Source organism: Capricornis sumatraensis, chromosome 15 (assembly GCF_032405125.1).
Source record: "Capricornis sumatraensis isolate serow.1 chromosome 15, serow.2, whole genome shotgun sequence".
Taxonomy (NCBI): Eukaryota; Metazoa; Chordata; class Mammalia; order Artiodactyla; family Bovidae; genus Capricornis; species Capricornis sumatraensis.
Window position 1 is genome coordinate 23,296,249 of NC_091083.1, and position 23,046 is coordinate 23,319,294.

The 23,046-nt window shown below is 38.8% G+C and overlaps 1 protein-coding gene across 1 annotated transcript in view; it reads right to left on the bottom strand.

The window, feature by feature from the left end:
- CCDC7 (coiled-coil domain containing 7) overlaps positions 1–14,912 on the bottom strand; it is a 101,379-nt gene extending 86,467 nt beyond the window's left edge. The window contains exons 1-7 of the mRNA XM_068987553.1: positions 14,634–14,912; positions 12,859–12,951; positions 7,198–7,281; positions 6,114–6,134; positions 5,779–5,811; positions 4,094–4,260; positions 144–205 (exon numbers count right to left, since the gene is read on the bottom strand). Of these exons, the coding sequence (XP_068843654.1) occupies positions 144–205; positions 4,094–4,260; positions 5,779–5,811; positions 6,114–6,134; positions 7,198–7,281; positions 12,859–12,951; positions 14,634–14,912 (739 nt within the window). The remainder of the gene's footprint in view (positions 1–143; positions 206–4,093; positions 4,261–5,778; positions 5,812–6,113; positions 6,135–7,197; positions 7,282–12,858; positions 12,952–14,633) is intronic.
- Between the last annotated feature and the right edge of the window lie 8,134 nt (positions 14,913–23,046).

A 23,046-nucleotide genomic window follows, 5' to 3' on the forward strand; every position in this document is an offset into this window, starting at 1 on the left:
TCTATGAAAAGATCAACTACTATTGAATATCTTTAAATTTATCATATAATTTATATGGCTATAAATTTTTACACTTTAAATCTCAAAATGTTAGTGTATTTAGGAAACTCTATAAAGGCTGGACTTGTGCAAAATATTATCACCTTCAATTTTCTGCTTCATAATTTCATAAGTTTGCACATCTTCTGGTGGAATTCCACTATCCCTGTTAAAATTTAAATAAATAAAACATATCAAACAATTTAAGAATCAGAATATATGCTCTAGACATATGCAGTTTGTAAAATAAAATTTAATATTTTCTTTAACCTTTATTCAGACATTGAGGTAAATTATCTAGTAAATAAGTAAAAAATATCAAACTACATAATTCTATGAATTCTATATATTGACAGAATGTATTCCATGGATATAACTGGGCATATTCCATGAATATAATTAGGCATACCATGTATATGACGTATTCCATGAATATAATTAGCTATACCAACTACCACATAAACGAAACTAGTAAAAAATATATTTGGTATAAGCATGACATTTCTTTGTATCAATGTATTACTAATATGTAATCAATTGTTAAGAGCACAAGTTCTGGAGTCAGACTACTTGGCTCAAAACCTGTTTTATCCATTTACTAACTATGTGATCTTGGGTAAGTCATTTAACCTGAGCCTCAGTTTCTTAATCTATCAAAATTGGGTATTAGGGTACCTATTTCATAAAGTAGTTGTAGGACCAAAAGACACACATAAAGTTACTAGGAAAATACCTAGCACACATCTGATGCTTAAATATCAAGTATTAACATATGAAATTAATCCTATGCTTCACAATAGATAGCACAGGTGAATTTATAACTGAACCTCTGAACCAAGGCTGTTGTGCAGTTCCCATTGAAGCCAACACAAGTATCATTCCTTTCATTCCTTTAAGTCTAGTAATTGACATATGGAGATATCAATGAAGTTACTGCATAATAAATAGTAGCCTCTACCAACTACGGGTATTTTCTATTTTAACACTGTAAAATGAAAGGATTTTGTTCATGTTTAATGTAACAAAATGGTTGTTGATTAAACAGAAAGTTTTATTAGGATAAGTTACTATACCAGATATGGTTAGGGATGGGGAACAAATGAGTTGAATTCAGGTAGCCATAAAAATTCATATTTATTTACTATTTATTACACGTGATAGGAAATATGTAGATGTGCATGACTAGTTCTTATCTTAAGAAAGTAACAATCTTGACAGGAAAACTTACACATGAATAATCAAATTAATAACTTATGAAGTTACACTGGTAGCTAATCATTGATTAATTCACAAGAAAACTATTGGCTATATTATTTGTTGTCAAACAATAGGGGACAAGAAAGAAGTAAAAAAAGAAGAGATCACTATAGGATGGATTTCTCAACCCGAGTACTATTGACATTTTAGACTGGATAATTCTTTGTTGTAGGGGCCTGTCTTATGTATTTTAGAATGCAGCATCTCTGACCTATACCTAGTAAGTGCCAGTAGCATTCTCCCACTTCCTAGTTCTGATAATCAAAGTGTCTAAGTACAAATACAAATGTCTTCTGGGGCACAAAATAGCCCTCATGTAAGAATCAGTGCTATAAAGAAGCTCTACCATGGCACTCTATCAACATTACACAGGTCCATAAAGTCTATATAAATAATACTTGACAGCAGCCAGATCCAAATCTTGATAGAATGTCCTAAAATTTCTGCTAGAGAAAGAGAAGATAAGGCTGGTGAACAGAGTCCACTAGATAGCTTCTCATTCCTGTCTCATGGAAGACTGACACAAACTTATTTTTCATCTATCCCCTATTTCCAGTTGAACACGGGGCCTTCTACCCCTCTCTTCCTTACAGCCCAACTGAAGGATTCCGTTAAGACTATAAAGATGCATACAGCAGAAACTAACACAACACACAAATCAACCATACTCCAGTAAAAAAAAAATCAAAAATAAAACATTATAAAGATGCACGGCTCTAGTTTAGACTTTGCTCCTTTCACGTCAGCAACAAATTGCTTCTCTAGCCTGTCACCTGGTCCCTTCTGCTGTGTCATCCTGTGGAGCAAGGAACACAGGGAGCTGACACCATGCTGATCCTGCTCTTGCTGCTGGCCTAAGTAATTCAACACCGTTTGTGCCCACTGTCTCCGTACTTCCTTAATATTCCGAAGTATGATAAGCCAGTCTCATAGCTACCACTATGCTGCTACTTCGGGGCTGCCTGCTTGCCAATAATGTTAACAAAAGTATATTTGAAAAATAGTTTTAAGATACAATGAAAGAGGATAGAAAGTACTGAGGAATTTTACCAGAATGAGTTGGAAATAATTGGGCAAATTATGAAGTTTATGAAGATTATAAATCAGATAATACTAAGTGAAATATCTCAAAACTGGAATTTTGTTCAGGCTAACTTCTCACTAAGGGAGAAAAGGTCTGATGTTCATAAGTGGTGTTATATAACAGTAACACTGGAATTCCACTGACCCAATTGGAAAATAGCTCTGCCCTGAGCCATTCAAGTTTCTGCTAACTGCCCTGGCCCCTCAACCTTCCCAGGATCCAGCACCTAAAGGAGTAATCCTTAGCACAAACAGGACCCTGCTTTGGTGATAATATCTATTCTAATCAGTTGGTGCCCATATTATCCTGGTTCTTCATATATTTGGCACTACCACCAAGAACAGAACAGTATGTGCCTAAAGAATATAAATTACACATGCACATTTTTTTCTAGTACCAAAAAAATTTTTAAAAGGAAAATTATAGTTTGGGTTGGAAATAAAAGCAGAGTAAAAGTATTTTATGTCAAATATAGAAGGAAATGCTGCCATTTGTGACAATATGGATGAACCTGGATGATGTTATACCAAGTGAAGTAAGTCAGAGAAAGATGATTAATGTGTTATTTCGCTTACATGTAGAGTCTAAAAACTCAAATTCTTAGAACCAGAAAGTAAAATGGTGGCTTCCAGGGTTGAAGAGGGTTAGGAAGACAGGGTAATGTTGGTCAAAAAGTACAAACTTTCAGTTATAAGTTGAAAAAGTTCTAAAGCTCTAAAGTACAGCATGGTGTTTACTGTTCATAACACCACTGTTATCATATACCTGAAATTGCTAAAAGAGTAGATCTGAAGTGTTCTCAAGGAAAAATAATAACCACAGAGGTACAAAATATTCTATGAAGATACCCTATGAAGATATTATATGATGATTTAATTACTCATCTATTTCATTTCAATAGAGCTAAACCTCAATAGACAACAGAAGTATTCTTATAATCATTCATTTTAATCTCCCTCCTACCTACCGAAAAAGAAAAAGGATTTTCTCAACTATAAAGTAGTAATTCGTTTTTTGGAATATATCCCTGTTCGTATGCAACACCAGTGATGGTGTTCTTGAATAATGAAATATTTCACTATGCCTTAAATATATTATGCTGCTAAGTCGCTTCAGTCGTGTCTGACTCTGTGCGACCCCAGAGACGGCAGCCCACCTGGCTCCACCATCCCCGGGATTCTCCAGGCAAGAACACTGGAGTGGGTTGCCATTTCCTTCTCCAACACATGAAAGTGAAAAGTGAAAGTGAAGTCGCTCAGTCATGTCCAACTCTCTGAGACCCCATGGACTGCAGCGCACCAGGCTCCTCCATCCATGGGACTTTGCAGGCAAGAGCACCAGAGTAGGGTGCCATTTATGGAAGCCACCAAATCATTCTGAGAAAAAGGTTTATAAACCAGATATTTCGAAGCCAGTAGTGTTCAACAGAACTTTCAAACAATAGCTACATGTGGCTACTAAGCACTTGAAATGTTGTGAGTATGACTGAAAAATTGGTTTTTTAATTAAATTGAATTTTAATAAGCACAGGTGCCTAGAACCATTTCAAACCACTAAAAATTTCAAGTAGGAGTGAGCTAATTATATCTTCTAATTTGATTTAGAAGCTCTATGTACAGTATAATACCTGAACCATTATCTTATAAGCGTTACTAATTATATACCTACTCTTACTTTTTAAAATTCTTTTAACACTTTTAACATTTTACTTACTTGGGTTTAGACAACAGTTCTCTGAAGTTGTATTTAGACCCTTCTTTAAGGCGATTTTTCAGTTCTTCAAGTTTGTGTACCTGCTTTACTATTTGTGCAATGCTTAAACTGACTGTTTTATCCGGTGTTGGAAACTCTGCTTCTGAAAAAGTTTGATCTTTGCTTACCTAAAAATAATAAAATTATCCAATTACTTGGGAAATACTCATTTTGCTCCCATACCTCAAAGAAACTTCATTTCACTTATCATATCTAAATAAATTTTATATTGTCAATCTATAGCTACAATCAAATACTAATTTTACAAATATATGAGCAACTCCCTAGCAACAGAATTACAGGAAGTGTTGGGTTTTATATGTCAAAATTCAAATTCAATCTTCTGTTTATTTTTTTAATATATAAGGATTTTAAATAAGTTAAATAACAGTTTTAGCAGGATCAGTTACAGGCAACTCAAAATATTTAAAAAAGAATGCTAATCCTTGGGATGAGAGGATAAATTGGGAAAAAAGTAGTTAAGCCATAATCTTTGGGGCATAGCAAAGAGAAATTCTAACACTGGGAATTTAAAACAGATACTTCACCTTACGAACATTAACCTGGAATGGGACTAAAGATATAACAGCATGAAGTACTGGGCAATGTACTAGACGTCTGAGATTGTGGGATGAAGAACAAATGGAAGGGAAGCAGGAGATAAAGAAATACCTTATGGACAAAGGCAAGATCCCAAATAAGAGGACACCAATTACAAACTGAACCTAAAAAGTGACATAGCAATCAGCTACAATTATCCATACACTGCATGTCATCAAAAATCCACTCTCCATTGTCCCTACTTATAGCAGTGGAACATTTCTATCTTGACAGGCAGCATGGTATTAACCTTTGTCAACAGAGGATCCTGAAGATTTAGAGGAGGAAGAAGCTTTTCTTCCAAGTCCTGTCATCTCTCTGCTTAATCCTAGGGCAGTACACAGTGTAACTAGTAGTACTCACCTACAGCAAGTTTTAACAGCACCCACCCCATGGATGGCTTTCTGACAGGTCCCTGGTATAGCACATTCCCCACAGGCATCTTCTCTCAAAACTTTAATTGGACTAAACAATAAACACAGCAGCCAAGGTAGAACTAGTATAATTCTCTAACTCCCTAAAGCTACCCAGGAAATCATTCTGCTGTATTAGTAACATACATAAAATCTTTTTCAAAGTGGAATTTAAAGCCCATAAGGATAGGGACCAGCAGTCCTCAAACTGGTGGCAAAAATGTGAAAATGAAAGTATTAAAAAAATCATTAAAGTAACATTACATTTAAAGAAAAACAAATATAAAATTTTATGAATAAGCATATATCATACTATGAATTTTTACACAGGAGAAATCTTTAAGTTGATAAGGCCTCTTGTCACTTATTTACTATTTTAGTAAATTATGGAAAAAATTTAGTCACACTTCCATTTTAATTTTAGAAGAATGAGTCAAATTCAGAGTAAGCCAGACAATACAGGAATATTGTGTACAAATCACTAAAAAACATTTTATTCTACCTATTTATTCCTCTTCTTTCTAAGTCAAAAGATTATAACCAATAGTTATTAAAATTCTTAAATTTATACTTCAAATTTGTTTTCAAATGAGACAAAATATTAATTTAATTAATAAGAAATGTTATGCTTACCTCTTCCATCTGATTGACCTGTCGCTGAAACCACTTTTAAAAAAAGAAAACAAAAAGAAATATTGACAACTTAATTTCTGCAGTGAAATAAATGAGTCCATATGTCTAAGTGTATGTGTGTGTCTGTGTATCAAATGTTAGCCCTACATCGAATATCATTTTATCCTAGTGTTCAGAATGGAGCTGATGCCACATAAAACTGAAACATAAAATTTTTAAATATATATAGCAGCAAGTTTGGGAGCTTTTATTTTTCATTTCTTCAAAACTTAGAAAACTCTTTTTCATTTATATGCATTTCTGTTAAATTACAGTAAGCAATATATTGAACATACCTTAAAAAGAGATTCCAAAATCTGGAAAATAAAGTTTTAATTAAAACACTTAAAAATAAAATTCTCACAACATAAAGTATCTAATTCAAATCTCTTGAAATTTTTAATCACCAAAATACACTAGTTACTAAAATACACCTATAAATCTATAATCCAAATCACAACAATTTTATATTTACAGATGGTTTTTAATATATCTTGCCAAGACAATTTAGTTCTAGGAAAAAAAAGAATTTTCCATCCTTATAGATCTATATTAAAAAACTCAATTCACATTTATGATTTCATGTATTTTCTTAATATAGATAAGAAAAAAAATTTTAATTCCTCTCAGAAAAACACTATTTTTTCCACAGAGCAGATAGTACAATAATGAAAAGCATTATCTTATCATTATTATTTCTTAAATATAACTTTGCTATACTAAAAGGTCTAAGAATCAAGATATAAAATACTACACTACTACTTGTTTTTTTTAATGGAAAATGCAAAGAACTAGTTTTGGAGATTGAGAGAAAATGAATACACAAAACCCATCACACAGTCTAAAATTCTAATATTTACCACTTTCAAAATGTAATGCTAAACTGATAATCTTTGCCACAAAAACAACCAAACTCAATCACAACCAAGTAAAACTTCTGAGTTACATTATTAAAGAAAAATTTTATTACATACATTCAGGCAGAAGAAAAGTTGCCTAACTGAAAAAAAAAAAAAAAGCATAGGGACTTTCCTGACAGTCTGTACTTACTTTAAAAACAATAAAATGTAAATACTAAATATGAAAATACTAATGACCCAGTCAATGCTGTACATAAAGGAAAATTCACAGAAATAAATGCCTATGATAACAAATAATGCTTTCCAATGCCTTTTATAACAACTTAAGGCACTATACCTAGACTAATATTGCTGATTGGATTGTCATATTTAAGATAAACAGCAAATATAACTGTTTTTTTTTACTAAAATATTACTAATAATTTAATTAGTAATTATCAGTTTATATTGTTTTATCATTTTAAACTTTTTAAAATATTAAGTAATATCTTATACTTGGCAGTTTACACTGAATACATACATTATGTTCTTCCTTAGCTGCTGCTTCTAACTGAGTTGCAAATTGTGAACAACATATTAAGAATGAAGTCAGATCATCCCCAACCTTATGAAAAAAGCAGCAAAACACAGTCACTTTTATTTCAGAATTCATATGCATATCCATCCATATTTCAGTATACTTAACTATTTTTGAAAATAGTTTTGTATGTGTAAGTTATATCCCTTGAAATGCATCAAGATAGGAAACCATGTTCACTACACTAGCAAATTCTCCCAGAAAGAAAGTACATTCTGAGAAGTGGTTCAATAACGACATAGACCCAACTATGTCTTTCCTTACATTCTCCTCTACACAGATGCAGAATATCAGGCATTCCAGCCTCAGACTCCTGAAATTTGGGAATACCAAAAAAAAAAAAAAAAAAAACATACACTTAAATATGCATTATAGTAATGCTTTGTGTTAAAAACAAATGCTGACTATGACTTCTGATTATAAGTATACTTACCAAGAGGTATAGTCTTTCATCCTCACTTAATGAGCAATAGAAATTTTTGAAGAAAAAGTTACATATTAAAATGTCACAATGACTGAATCTCTTTTAGTAGAGCTGCTGCTGCTAAGTCACTTCAGTCGTGTCCAACTCTGTGTGACCCTACAGACAGCAGCCCACCAGGCTCCACCATCCCTGGGATTTTCCAGGCAAGAAAACTGGAGTGGGTTGCCATTTTCCTTCTCCAATGCATGAAAGTGAAAAGTGAAAGTGAAGTCGCTCAGTCGTGTCCGACTCTTGGCGACCCCATTAACTGCAGCCTACCAGGCTCCTCCATCCATGGGATTTTCCAGGCAAGAGAACTGGAGTGGGGTGCCATTGCCTTCTCCGTTTAGTAGAGCAATGATTATCAGACAATTGACCAAAGATTTTTTAAAAATCTCAGATGCTTATACACAGTTATAACATTCTCAAGAGAATGTTCCCCAGGAGGAATATGTTCCCTCAACATTACATTTTAAATACACTCAAATTCATATCTTCTTTTATCATGGTAAAAACCGATAGTCATATAGGAGACAGAGGGGGAGATTAGTCATTAAGGAGAGTGGTAAAATGAATTAACCAGAATTACTGTTCACCAGTAGAAAATGAAACCATTTGAATACTTGGGGATTTCCTCCCACCTACATTCAAGTCACAAATAGAAGATGAAGATCAATTTGATCAAGATACACATTCTTTTTCAAGTATACATGGAAATTACCCAGGACACATGCTGGGCCACAAAGTAAGCCTCACTAAATATAAGAAAATTGAAATCGTATCAAGCAAACTGTCTGACACTATGATGCCAGAAATCAACTACAAGGAAAAAAACCTGCAAAAAACACAAGCACATGGAGGCCAAACAATATGCTACTAAACAACCAATGGTTCACTGAAGAAATCAAAGATGAAATAAAACAATATCCAGAGACAAATGAAAATAAGAACATTATGACCCAAAAACTATGGAATGCAGCTAAAGCAGTTCTATAGAGGGAAGTTTATAGCAATACAAGCTTATCTCTGGCAAGGAGAAAAATCTCAAGCAACCTAACCTTATACCTAAAACAACTACAAAGAACAAATAAAACCCCAAGTTAGTAGAATAAAAGAAATCATAAAGAATCAGAACTGAAATAAATTATAGACTAAAAGAAAAAAAAATAGAAAAGACCAATGAAACTAAAAGCTAGTTCTTTGAAAAATTAAACAAAATTGATAAACTTTTAGCTAGAGTCATCAAGAAAAGAAGGGAGAGGACACAAATCAATAAAATTAGAAGTGAAAAAGCAAAAGTTACAATCAAACCATAGAAATACAAAAGATTATGAGACTACCATGAGCAACTACAGGCCAATAAAATGGACAACCTCAAAGAAAACAAAAACAAATCGAAAATATGAACAATTATCAGAAATGAAATTGAAAGAGCAATTTAAAAACTCCTAACAAACAGAAGTCCAGGATCAGATGACTTCACGGGGGAATTCTACCAAATATTTAGAAAAGAATTAACACCTATCCTTCTGAAAATATTCCATAAAACTGTAGAGGAAACAACACTTCCAAACTCGTGCTATTAGGCCATCATCAGTTCAGTTCAGTCGCTCAGTCATGTCCAACTCATTGCAACCCCATGAATTGCAGCACGCCAGGCCTCCCTGTCCATCACCAACTCCCTGATTTCACTCAAACTCATGGCCATCGAGTCGGTGATGCCATCCAGCCATCTCATCCTCTGTCGTCCCCTTCTCCTCCTACCCCCAATCCCTCCCAGCATTAGAGTCTTTCCAATGAGTCAACTCTTCACATGAGGTGGCCAGAGTATTGGAGTTTCAGCTTTAGCATCAGTCCTTCCAAGGAACACCCAGGACTGATCTCCTTGCAGTCCAAGGGACTCTCAAGAGTCTTCTTCAACACCACAGTTCAAAAGCATCAATTCTTCGGCGCTCAGCTATCTTCACAGTCCAACTCTCACATCCATACATGACTACTGGGAAAACCATACCCTTGACTAGATGGACCTTTGTTGGCAAAGTAATGTCTCTGCTTTTCAATATGCTATCTAGGTTGGTCATAACTTTCCTTTCAAGGAGTAAGCATCTTTGAATTTCATGGCTGCAATCAACATCTGCAGTGATTTGGGAGCCCCAGAAAATAAAGTCTGACACTATTTCCACTGTTTCCCCCATTTATTTCCCATGAAGTGATGGGACTGGATGCCATGATCTTCATTTTCTGAATGTTGAGCTTTAAGCCAACTTTTTCACTCTCCTCTTTCACTTTCATCAAGAGGCTTTTTAGTTTCTCTTCACTTTCTGCCATAAGGGTGGTGTCACCTGCATATCTGAGGTTATTGATATTTCTCATGATGTACTCTGCATATAAGTTAAATAAGCAGGGTGACAATATACAGCCTTGACATATTCCTTTTCCTATTTGGAACCAGTCTGTTGTTCCATGTCCAGTTCTAACTGTTGCTTCCTGACCTGCATATAGGTTTCTCAAGAGGCAGGTCAGGTGGTCTGCTATTCCCATCTCTTTCAGAATTTTCCACAGTTTATTGTGATCCACACAGTCAAAGGCTTTGGCATAGTCAATAAAGCAGAAATAGATGTTTTTCTGGAACTCTCTTCCTTTTTCGATGATCCAGCGGATGTTGGCAATTTGATCTCTGGTTCCTCTGCCTTTTCTAAAACCAGCTTGAACACCTGGAAGTTCACGGTTCATATATTGCTGAACGTCCAAGGAGCGGTGGCTGTGTGGGCGCAGGAGGACCGAGAGGAACTACTCCTTGTTCAAGGTCAGGAGGGGCAGCTGTGAAGAGATACCCCTCGTCCAAGGTAAGAAGCAGTGGCTGCACTTTGCTGGAGTAGCCATGAAGAGATACCCCATGTCCAAGGTAAAAGAAACCCAAGTAAGACGGTAGGTGCTGCAAGAGGGCATCAGAGGGCAGACACACTGAAACCATAATCACAGAAACTAGCCAATCTAATCACATGGACCACAGCCTTGTCTAACTCAATGAAACTAAGCCATGCCTGCGGGGCAACCCAAGACGGGAGAGTCATGGTGGAGAGGTCTGACAGAATGTGGTCCACTGGAGAAGAGAATGGCAAACCACTTCAGTATTCTTGCCTTGAGAACCCCATGAACATATGAAAAGGCAAAATGAGAGGATACTGAAAGAGGAACTCCCCAGGTTGGTAGGTGCCCAATATGCTACTGGAGATCAGTAGAGAAATAACTCCAGAAAGAATGAAGGGATGGAGCCAAAGCAAAGCAATACCCAGTTGTGGATGTGACTGGTGATGGAAGCAAGGTCCGATGCTGTTAAGAGCAATATTGCATAGGAACCTGGAATGTTAGGTCCATGAATCAAGGCAAATTGGAAGTGGTCAAACAGGAGATGAACATCGACACTCTAGGAATCAGTGTTCTAAAATGGACTGGAAAGGGTGAATTTAACTCAGATGACCATTATATCTACTACTGTGGGCAGGAATCCCTTAGAAGAAATGGAGTAGCCATCATGGTCAACAAAAGAGTCTGAAATGCAGTACTTGGATGCAATCTCAAAAACTACAGAATGATCTCTGTTTGTTTCCAAGGCCATCATCACTCTGATACAAAAACCAGACACACCATGAAAAAGAAAATTATAAGACAGTATCACTGATAAACAAAAATCCTCCAAATACTAGCAAACCTACTCCAACAATATGTTACAAGGACCATAAAATAAGATCAAGTGGGATTTATCCCAGGGATACAAGGGTTTTTCAATATCTGCAATCAATGTGATACACCATATTGACAAATTGGAAAATAAACACCATATGATAATCTCAACAGATGCAGAAAACATTTCTGATAAAATTCAACATCTACTTATAATTAAAAAAAAAAAAAAACTCTTTAGAAAGTGGGAATAGGGACTTCCCTGGTGGTTAAGAATCTGCCTTGAAATGAAGGGGATGTGGGTTCGATCCCTGGTGGGGGAACTAAGAGCCTGCATGCTATATAGCATGACCAAAAAGAAAGAGAGAAAGGAAGAAATAAAAACATTCAGATTGAACAAGAAGAAGTAAAACTGCCCTTATTTGAAGATGACATAATTGCTTAGGTGAGCTTCCCTGTTGGCTCAGATGGTAAAGCGTCTGGCTGCAATGCGGGAGACCCGGGTTCAATCCCTGGCTTGGGAAGATCTCCTGGAGAAGGAAATGGCACCCCACTCTAGTACTCTTGCCTGGAGAATCCCCCGGATGGAGGAGCCTGGTAGGCTATAGTCCATGGGGTTGCAAAGAGTCGGACACGACTGAGCAACTTCACTACACTATTAATTGCTTAGGTACAAAACCCCAAAGTATCTATAGAAAAATCCTAAAACGAAAAACAGTACATTGAGCAAGTGTGTAAGATATAAGATCAACACATGAAAATCAATCATATTTTTATATACTAATAAGGGAAAAATTAAAAAAAATAATGCCATTAAAAATCATTCCAAGTAGCATAATATTAACGTATAAATCTTAAGAAAACTATACCAGATCTGTATGATGAAAATCACAGTTGCTGAAAAAATAAAACAAGAAAAAGAAATCAAATACACCCAGAAACATACTGTGTTTGAAAGACTCAACACAGTTGTTGGGTTTGAAAGATCCAACATAGTTATTTTATTACATGAAGCCAAACCCAATCCCTAACTAACAAAATTAATTATAAAATGTAATCACTTTAATAGTTACATCATTTCAATATATACAACAAAGATATTTGTTAAAATTCAATAATCTCTTTAATGTTCGGGATTCTTTTATTTAGTAAACCAAAAAATAGAAAAATAATTTCTTAACCCAACAAAGACTACACATTTGCAAATCAACTCCAACCAAAGCTTAAATATTAAGCAGGAGATACATTAGCACCAAAAGTAAGCTCAAGATACAGATATGCCTTAATTAAACTTTAAGTATTTGGCAGAGGATGGAAAAAATCAGTACAGTACTTTCAGGTTTCCTAAGACAATCATTTTCATGGATGGCGAATTCAGAGAACATATACAGATTCTAAAAGAAAATCTAGGCCCTTTACAGCATTAATGTCTCTACATTAGCATTACATATACTTACAGAAAAGGTTAATTCTTCATGTTCAGGCTTCACAATTTCTTTTTCTCCATTTTGAGTGCCATATCCATAGGTTTCTTCCAAACTGGCAACCACCTATGAGAAATAGCAAAGTGAATTATATACTTATGGTGCAAAAATTGTATTAATATACTAAACATAAAAATGTACTTAATCAACCATGTCAGAATCATTTTAGCAGTAAGACTTATTTCTGCCAGTGCCATACACTTAAATTTTCCATCTCATGCCCCACCTCATATCATCCTGAAGAAGCAGTGTAAGTAATAGTCCTTGATGTCTCTCAATGAAGACAGGCCCTATGACTCTACCATTTCTGCATTGAAGGAAGAGTCTATGAACAGCTGAAGCCTCAACTCTACTTACCACCTCAAAATCTGACTTGACTTTCTTTTCTTCCTTGAAGAGAGTAGGAAAAATAGAGAGATGGAGACCACAAAACAATATGTTTTTAAAGGAAATTCTCGGAGCTAACCCTTTGAACTTTGAGCAAACTTGTACTTTGGAAGTTTGATGAACTATACTTTTTGTATATTTGTGCTATCCCTCACTGTTCTCACTTGGTATTGGGTGCATGTACAATTACTCAATCCTGGATCAATGTGCAAAAAAGAATCTCAGAGAAAAGGAGATTCCCGCCCCACCCCCATCACTGAGAGCTAGAGTTTCTAAAGTGCAGAGAAGAGCTAACAGAGCAAGCAAGAAACTTAGAAAGGCCTATTCTTAGAAAGATCTGCTTATGTCTCAGAACCTGTATTTCAGGAGGATTCCCACTGTTTGCTGACTGATGATAACGGCTCATTGTCCCTAAAATCACTGTACAAACTGTATGATTTATGCTGAACACCTGCTTTCCTTCAGGGAGTATGGAATTTTGGTATATGCAGTCACGAAATTAAAAGATGCTTGCTCTTTGTCTATGACAAACCTAGACAGTGTATTAAAAAGCAGAGACATCACTTTGCCCACAAAGGTTTGTATAGTCAAAACTATGCCTTTTCCAGTAGTCATGTACAGATGTAAGAGCTGGACCATAAAGAAAGCTGAGCACTGAAGAATTGATGCCTTCGAATTATGGTGCTGGAGAAGATTCTTGAGAGTCCCTTGGACAACAAGGAGTTCAAACCAGTCAATCCTAAAGGAAATCAACCCCGAACAATCCTTGGAAGGACTGATGCTGAAGCTCCAATACTTTGGCCACCTGATGGGAAGCTCCAATTCATTGGAAAAGACTCTTCATGCTGGGAAAGATTGAGGGAAGGAGGAGAAGGGGGCAACAGAGGATGAGATAGTTGGATGGCATACTGATTCAATGGACATGAGTTTGAGCAAACTTTGAGAGACAGTGAAGGACAAAGAAGCCTGGTGCGCTGCAGTCCACGGATTCACAAAGAATCTGATACAACTGAGCTAGTGAACAACAAAAAGGCAGAGAGTACCAAAGCGACCAACCTCCAATGAAACCCTGGACACTGAGTCTCTAACTATTCTGGTATACATTTCACATGTGTTGCCACAATTTGCTGTTGGGGGAATTAAGCATGTCCTGGGTGGCTCGAAAGGTAAAGAAATCTAGGAAGCTTGGACCTGGTTTCCTCCAGACTTCATCCCATGTGCCTTTTCCTTTCGCTGATTTTGCTTTTCTTTCACTATATCTTAGCTATCAATATGACCATACGCTGAGTCCAGTGAGTCTTCTCAGGAAATCAATAAACCTAGAAATGGTTATGGGGATCAAGCATCAACAAGTATCTTACCATCTTCAGATGTTTGGTAATTTTCCTGATCAATTCATCTTCTGCTATTAACTCCTTTGTCTTATTTGATGGAATGGGCAAAGCATACCTTACAATGGATTCTCCTGTTGGTGGAGATCTTAAGACCATCGGTTCAAGTTTATCACGTGCTAATTTTGCACTATGTTTTTCCTTTGGTTTAGGTGACAATGGTGAATTAAATAGTCCTTTTTTAAATGTTAATTCTGGAACGTTTACCAATTTACTACTAGAGGTCAACAGATGCTTTACTGGCTTCATTTTGTTATTTACTTAGCTTCTGAATTATAGATGAAAAATCTGTTTTCCTCCCTGTGAATAAAGCATTAAGATTTCAGATTAAAAATAATGAAATAATGCCATTTGCAACATGAATGGACATGGTGATTTTCATACTAACTGAAGTAAGTCAGAGACAAGTACCATATGATATCACTTATCTGCAGAATCTTTAAAAAAAAAAAAAAGATACAAATGAACTTATTTACAAGACAGAAACAAAATCACAGACTTAGAAAACAAGCTTCTGGTTACCAAAAGGTAAAGGTGAGGGGAACAGATTAATCTGGAGTTTAGGATTGGCATGTATACACTACTATATTTAAAATAAATAACAAGGACCTACTGTATAGCACAGGGACCTCTACTCAATACTCTGTAATAACCTAAAAGGGAAAAGAACTTGAAAAAGAATAGATAAATATGTACACACTAACTCAATCAATTTGCCAACTAAGTGCTAACTTTCTGAAACTAACATATTATAAATCAATTATATTTCAATACAAAACAAAAAAATTTTTAAAGAAACAAAAAGGATAGCAGGATTATCAACTGACATGAAGATGGTGAATCCTAAAATCAACTCTGGAGAAATTACAAAATGGAGAGGGAAACATTCCTAACAGCAACAACTAAAACCCGTGAAAAACCCCTAGACGTGTGATTTATGAGTGGGCATTTAGGACAGGTGCTGAAAGGCAGGAACAAGACAGTGGCAACAGTGAAAGAATGTACTTAGAAAACTTTACAATTTTATTTTTACCTTTCCCCCATTCTTGAGCTAACACATGCCTTTTATGAATATTATTATTTCCACAGAAAGTAATAGCCTTTCAGCAGAGCAATATCAGGGCAGCACCAAAGTCATGCTGGACTAAGCAAGGAAGTAAGACCGGGCAGGCCTTAAGATTTCATCCGTCTACTTCTCTTTGTCCAAAGCTGATTAACATTCAGGACAATGCCTCCTCTCCAACAGTTTAAATGCATGTGCCTGACCCTGGGAGTTGTCTGATAGACTGGCATAATTAAGATGAAATAGCATTGGTTCCCTGTTGTCTGAAGCACTCCAGACCTAGATTAGTCTCACTGTTGTAATCTGAAGTATGTCCTCTAACAACACATGTTCAAGTCCTAACCCTTGATACCTGGGAATATGATCATATTTGAAAAGTCTTTGTAGATATGATCGAGTTAAAATTAAATCATATTGGATTAGGGTGGGCCCTAAACCCATTGACTGGTGTTACTATAAGAAAGGAAGATGAAGACACTTGTGCATAGACATACAAGGAAGAAAGCCATGAAATGACAAGGGCAGAGATTGGAGGGGTGCAGCCATAAGGCATGGAATATTAAGGATTGCCAGCATCTACCAGAAGCTGAAAAGCAGCAAGAGAGGATTCTTCCCTAGAACTTTCAGGTGGAGCACAGCCCTGCCAACATATTGATTTCAGACTCAGGCTCCAGAATAATCAAAGAATAAATTTCTCTCACAATAAACTGTTTCAGGGACTTCCCAGGTGGCCCAAGTAGTTAAGATCCTGTGCTCCCCAATCCCTGGTCAGAGAACTAGATCTCACAAGCTGTAACTCAGAGTTTGCATGAAGAAATGAAAGATACTCCCTGCAGCAACTAAAGATTCCACCTGCCACAACTAAGTCCCCATACAACCAAATACATTTTAAAAATAATAAATTGTTTTGAGTCACCTTATTTGTGGCACTTTGGTACCACAGTCCTGGGAAACTAATTTGCTGATTGTAATGATTCAATAAAAAGAAAAAAGTATGACTGAGAGTGAGGGAATTGCTGTGAAGAAGTCCTTGTGTAAACAGAAAAGGGTTTTAAGGCACAAATGGGCCTTTAGAGGAGGGAACAGAGCAAGTTTATCTAAGAAGATGGGAATGCAGAGATAATGGGCTACTTTAAGAAACCAACAGAAAAGGATGAGAAATTCACCAGGTGCTAGTAATTAACCTAACAAACCACTCCATCAAGCACACCACAATTTTTTAAAAGTTACATGTGGTGAAAACATACAAGAAAATACTTAGAATTTTACACCTCTGTTCCATTTAATCCTCCTAACAGTGCCAGGAGGTTGATTCTCTCTCACCAGAAATTTACCCAGGTTACCAGTCACGCTGGTTCAGTGGTAAAGAAACCGACTGATAATGAAGGAGATGCGGGTCTGATCCCTGGGTCTGGAAGATCCCCTGGAGGAGAACAAAGAAACCCACTCCAGTATTCTTGCCTGGAGAATCCATGGACAAGAGGAGCCTGGCGGGCTACAGCCCACGGGGTCACACAGAGTCAGACTCGACTGAGCAACTGAGCAACAACAACCAGTCACTTTTAAACACGAAGACAAATGTATAGTGTTCCTTCAAGGATTCGCTTGATACCATTTCAAGCACTTTAGAGACATTATAAAAAAGGGGGAGCGAGGGGAGGCGAGATGTGGGTACAAGGATCACTGGCTTTAAAGTCTGCATCAAGATAAGAAAACAGAGAAAAAACAAAGAAGCCTCTGCCAGAGAAACTAGTGGAAACGCTCGGAGAGGACGAGGGAGGTAGCTCATCCCCTCGGTGTACCTGCTGACGCTGCGGGCACTCGGGCTACTGGGTGGGCTGGCGCTGCCGTGGCTGGCTCTAAGGTGAACACGTTGGAAATTCTGAGCCTCCCGCACTTCCTGCAGGACTGAAGCCTGCAAATCCTGCAGACGCCAGCACTACTGTTTTACAAACGGACATTTGTGCTGAAAGGAAAGGGCGGGCTCCGACGACCCGCGGCGGCAGCTGCCAGCCGTAGCCCGACGGCCGTTGACGCCACGTCACGACGCTGTCGCCCAGTAGCAGCGCCAGCGGCGGGAGCCGAGAATCACCTGCGGGAGGGGGAGGGGCGAGGGCTTCCGCGCCCCCTACTGGCCCGCCCCGCCCGCTCTCCTAGGTGATTCCTTCCAGGTGATTCACGTGCGCAGGTGATTCACGTGCGCAGGTGCTTCTAGGCTTTCGGCCTGGAGAGCTAAAACACCATCCTATGTGGTGCTTTGAGAGCTTGGGCTTCACTGGCAAAACCTGAGTCCCAGGACCTCCTCTGGCATCAGCTAAAGGTTTCACTGGGAGGTGTTGCGGAGTCAGTGGCCACGCTTTTATTTATTTATTTTAGACCACTAAATGTTTTGTTGAGAAATAATTGATTTGCCTGCTAAGTCACTTCAGTCATGTCCGACTCTGTGACCCCCACGAACTGTAGCTGGCCAGGCCCCTCTATCCATGGGGATTCTCCCAGCAAGACTACTGAAGTGGGTTGCCATGCCCTCCTCCAGGGGATTTTCCTGACCCAGGAATTGAACCCACATCTCTTCTATCTCCTGCATTGGCAGGCGAGTTCTTTACCACTAGTGCAGCCTGCTTGCTGCTTCTGCTGGTAAGTAGCTTCAGTCGTGTCCAACTCTGTGCGACCCCATAGACGGCAGCCCACCCGGCTCCCCCGTCCCTGGGATTCTCCAGGCAAGAACGCTGGAGTGGGTTGCCATTTCCTTCTCCAAAACATGAAAGTGAAAAGTGAAAGTGAGGTCACTAAGTCAGTCCGACTCTTGGCGACCCCATGGACTGCAGCCTACCAGGCTCCTCCGCCCATGGGATTTTCCAGGCAAGAGTACTGGAGTGGGTTGCCATTGCCTTCTCTGAGCGAAGCCTGAGAAGCGTGTAATTTATGGATACTCATTAAGTACTCACAGGAATTTTGCCTCAGGAGGTGGTCAAAATTAGTCTTACACTAAACACTTCCCTCAGTTCAGTTCAGTCACTCAGTCGTGTCTGACTCTTTGTGACCCCATAAATTGCAGCACACCAGCACACCAGGCCTCCCTGTCCATCACCAACTCCCGGAGTTCACTCAGACTCACGTCCATCGAGTCAGTGATGCCATCCAGCCATCTCATCCTCTGTTGTCCCCTTCTCCTCCCGCCCCCAATCCCTCCCAGCATCAGAGTCTTTTCCAATGAGTCAACTCTTCCCATGAGGTGGCCAAAGTACTGGAGTTTCAGCTTTAGCATCATTCCTTCCAAAGAAATCCCAGGGCTGATCTCCTTCAGAATGGACTGGTTGGATCTCCTTGCAGTCCAAGGGACTCTCAAGAGTCTTCTCCAACACCACAGTTCAAAAGCATCAATTCTTGGTGCTCAGCTTTCTTCACAGTCCAACTCTCACATCCATACATGACTGCTGGAAAAACCATAGCCTTGACTAGACGGACCTTTGTTGGCAAAGTAATGTCTCTGCTTTTCAATATGCTGTCTAGGTTGGTCATAACTTTCCTTCTAAGGAGTAAGTGTCTAGACCTGGCAAAAATGAATCTTCAAAGTAATACCTGAGTGAAATACTTTCAATAATTTGACTAAGAGTTCAAGGATATTTACAGGCATATTAAAACATCCAGTACCCAACAAGGTAAAAATCAGTCAAGTATGCAATCAAAATTGCCTGACTGGGGGAGGGTGGTGTCTATCTCTCAGAGTTTGCTCAGACTCATGTCCACTGAGTCTATGATGCCATCCAACCATCTCATCCTCTGTCATCCCCTGCTCCTCTTGCCCACAAATCTTTCCCAGCATGAAGAGTCTTTTCCAATGACTCGGTGCCTCCCATCAGGTAGCCAAAGAATTGGAGCTTCAGCATCAGTCCTTTCAATGATATTCAGGGTGATTTCCTTTAGGACTGACTGGTTTGATCTCCTTGGTGTCCAAGGAACAAGAGTCTTCTCCAGCATCACAGTTCAAAAGCATCAGTTCTTTGGCACTCAGCCTTCTTTATGATCCAACTTTCACATCCGTACATGATCACTGTACATGTACATGAAGAGATTATCTGGGATAATCTGGGTGTCAGCAAGTGAGAAAGAAGCAGAGGGGGACTTCCCTGGTGGTCCCGTGGTTAAGACTCTATGCTTCCACTGCAAGGGGCACAGCAGGTTCCATCCCTGTTCAGGGTACTAAGATTCCCACATGCTTCCAGGCACGGCCAAGGGGGAAATAAAAGGCAGAGGGAGATTTGACATAGAAAAAAAGAATGCAACATTACCAGCAAGGCAAAGATTCAAGCAATGTGTTCATAAGTCAAGGATTGTCAGCAGCTACCAGGAACTGGAAGAGGAAAGAGGCAAATTCCCTTCTAGAGCTTCTGGAGGTAGTGTAATCCTGCCAACACTATGACTTTAGCCCAGTGAAATATTTCACATTTCATGAGAGATTATTTTGTTTTAATCCACCAAGTAATAATTTGGAACAGAAGCTACAAGAAACTAATACATGTAGTAAGTTAAAGACAGATACTCTAAAACCTAAGTGTTAGTTGTTCAGTCATGTTCAGCTCTTTGCAACCACATGGACTGTAGCCCGCCAGGCTCCTCTGTCCATGTTATTCTCCAGGCAAGAATACTGGGGTGGGTTGCTATTCCCTTCTCCAGGAGATCTTTACAACCCAGGGATTGAACTGGGTCTGCCGCATTGCAGGCAGGGTCTTTACTATCTGAGCCTAAAGTGAATCATAAAATAAGACAGAAAAGAGTTGTAACCAGTGACTCAAAAGTAAAAAGGAGCTAAAATGGAATTTTAAAGATATCATGGGAAGTGAAAAAACTGGGGCCATTTGCTGCTATTTCCAATATTGAGAAGTAAGATTAAGAGAACAGCGGTTAAACTGCAATCAAAGCTCTCTAACAGACAGCAACCCAGGAGTCAGTTAAATTAAAGGAACTTGCAGTAGTTTGGGAAAGTTGCACTAAGGCATTTTCCTTTGTGAGGAAGAGTCCTAGAGCTGTTCTAAAAGACAAAAAAATATTAATGTCCCTTCATTTCCCTCTACTTCTCAGTGCTTAAGTTGCTCCCTCCCCAGATGCTTTTTGTTTTTTTCCCCCTATCTTTCCATTGCCACAAAATTCATGGGTCCCATTCCAGGAACTATAACTACATCTTTCCAATAATCCTTTATTGTCACCCAAGCTTTTTATCTGGAAGAATCAATCAGGAGCAAGAGAGACAAGAGGATTTTTATAAAACTTATAAAGATCCATAATGTGTCTGTCTTTCAGCCCATGAGGGCCAGTATAGGGGAGCATACAGGCAAAAGGCAGAGCAATATATGCCCAGATACTATGCAGGGCTTTATCTGTGACTTCTCATGGGATTTTTCTATCTCAGGGAACTTTTACTAAGAGGACCAGGGTGCCCTTATGACCAAAACCCGCTTCAAAAAAAAAAAAAACTTTGAGGCTTTTTAATGTCATCTTTGAAAGATCTGAGATTGGCTTGATAGCATTCAGGAGAAGTTGAGCTGTAAGAGGGCCAAGCTATTCCCATCAAACAGCTTGTGAAAAGAAATAGTTTTGCGTAGAGTGCTGAACCAAACTGTCTTTTACAGCACCCTAGGAAGAGCTATTCCTTCCTTTTCACACATCTGACTGCTTAACAAATAGTATGTGTGCCTGCCTTTTATCTCCCAAGCTAACCAGTCAGAGTTCTGTAAATGTGCAAGATTTCTACTCAGAGCATACATAAATTTCACTCTTTTTGCATTTGGCATAGGTGAGTGTCTCTGTAATTATTGTCTGAAAAGGATCAGAACTTTCCTCTAAGCCAGGGTGAATCTTAGCATTGGTTAGGATGGGTGTGCGGAGAAGGCAATGGCATCCCACTCCAGTACTCTTGCCTGGAAAATCCCATGGATGGAGAAACCTGGTAGGCTGCAGTCCATGGGGTCTCGAAGTCGGACACGACTGAGCGACTTCACTTTCACTTTTCACTTTCCTGCATTGGAGAAGGAAATGGCAACCCACTCCAGTGTTCTTGCCTGGAGAATCCCAGGGATGGGGGAGCCGGGTGGGCTGCTGTCTATGGGGTCGTACAAAGTCGGACACGACTGAAGCGACTTAGCAGCAGCAGCAGCAGTAGGATGGGTGTGAGGCTGATCATATGGACCCTCTAGCCCTCATCCCAAGGATAACAACAATCAAGTCACTGTTCAGGCAGCTGTCTTTGAACCTGGTTCCCAGTGCTCAGTACAGCCTTATCCCTAATTCCTCCTCAGTGAGAGAATAGAGGATTATTTATTGCCAGATTGAATAACATAGCTGTTACTAAATCCAAGGACTTTTTTCAAATCATGTTGCTGTTGTTCAGTCACTAAGCCGTGTCCGACTCCCTGAGACCCCATGGACTGCAGCACACCAGGCTTCCCTGTCCTTCACCATCTCCCAGAGTTTGCTCAAATTCATGTTCATTGAGTCGATGATGCCATCCAACCATCTCATCCTGTGTCACCCTCTTCTCTTCTTGCCCTCAATCTTTCCCACTATTAGAATCCTTTCCAGTCAGTCAGTTCTTTGCATCAGGTGGCCAAAGTATTGGAGCTTCAGCCTCAGCCATCAGTCCTTCTAATGGATACTCAGGGTTGATTTCCTTTAGGATTGACTGGTTCGATCTCCTAGGAGTCCAAATCATGTTAAATGTACTAAATGGACTGTGGAGAAGCTCTTATATTTTCTGTTCTAGGAAGTCATGTCTTGTTAGTATTCCATCTTTGTCACTAAAACTGCCAACAACTGGGAAGGGTCTACAGTTTTGCTTATTTGTTAGAAAACAAGTCAGCATACCACAGTATCATAGATCCTGGCAGAAGCTATGAGCCTCCTGAGCCAGAGTCAAAGGAAAGTTTATTAATCATAGCAATAGCAGCAGCCAGAATAGTAACACTTGTGCTCGTTCCCAAAGCCCTGACTCCTACAAAGCAATGGTGGCCAGCTGATGCTTGTAGAGTTGAACTGGGTTCCTTGAGAGGAATCCTATTTAAGAAAGCCCTATCTTTTCTCCCCCTCTGGGAACTCACCGCCCTGAACCTCAAGAAGAGTCCTTGTCTCACACCTTCCTGAAGACTGTGGGGTAGAATGACTAAATCTGTTCAGCTCATAGCCCCACCCATGAGCTTCCCTCCACCCTATCCCTCATCTTTTCTGAAAACCTCATCTTTTTTCAGTGGGAGACATTGTCTTTACTATCATGATGAGTCAACAAATCTGCCCTCTGCCCCAAAGAGGGATGTTAAATTTCTAAAA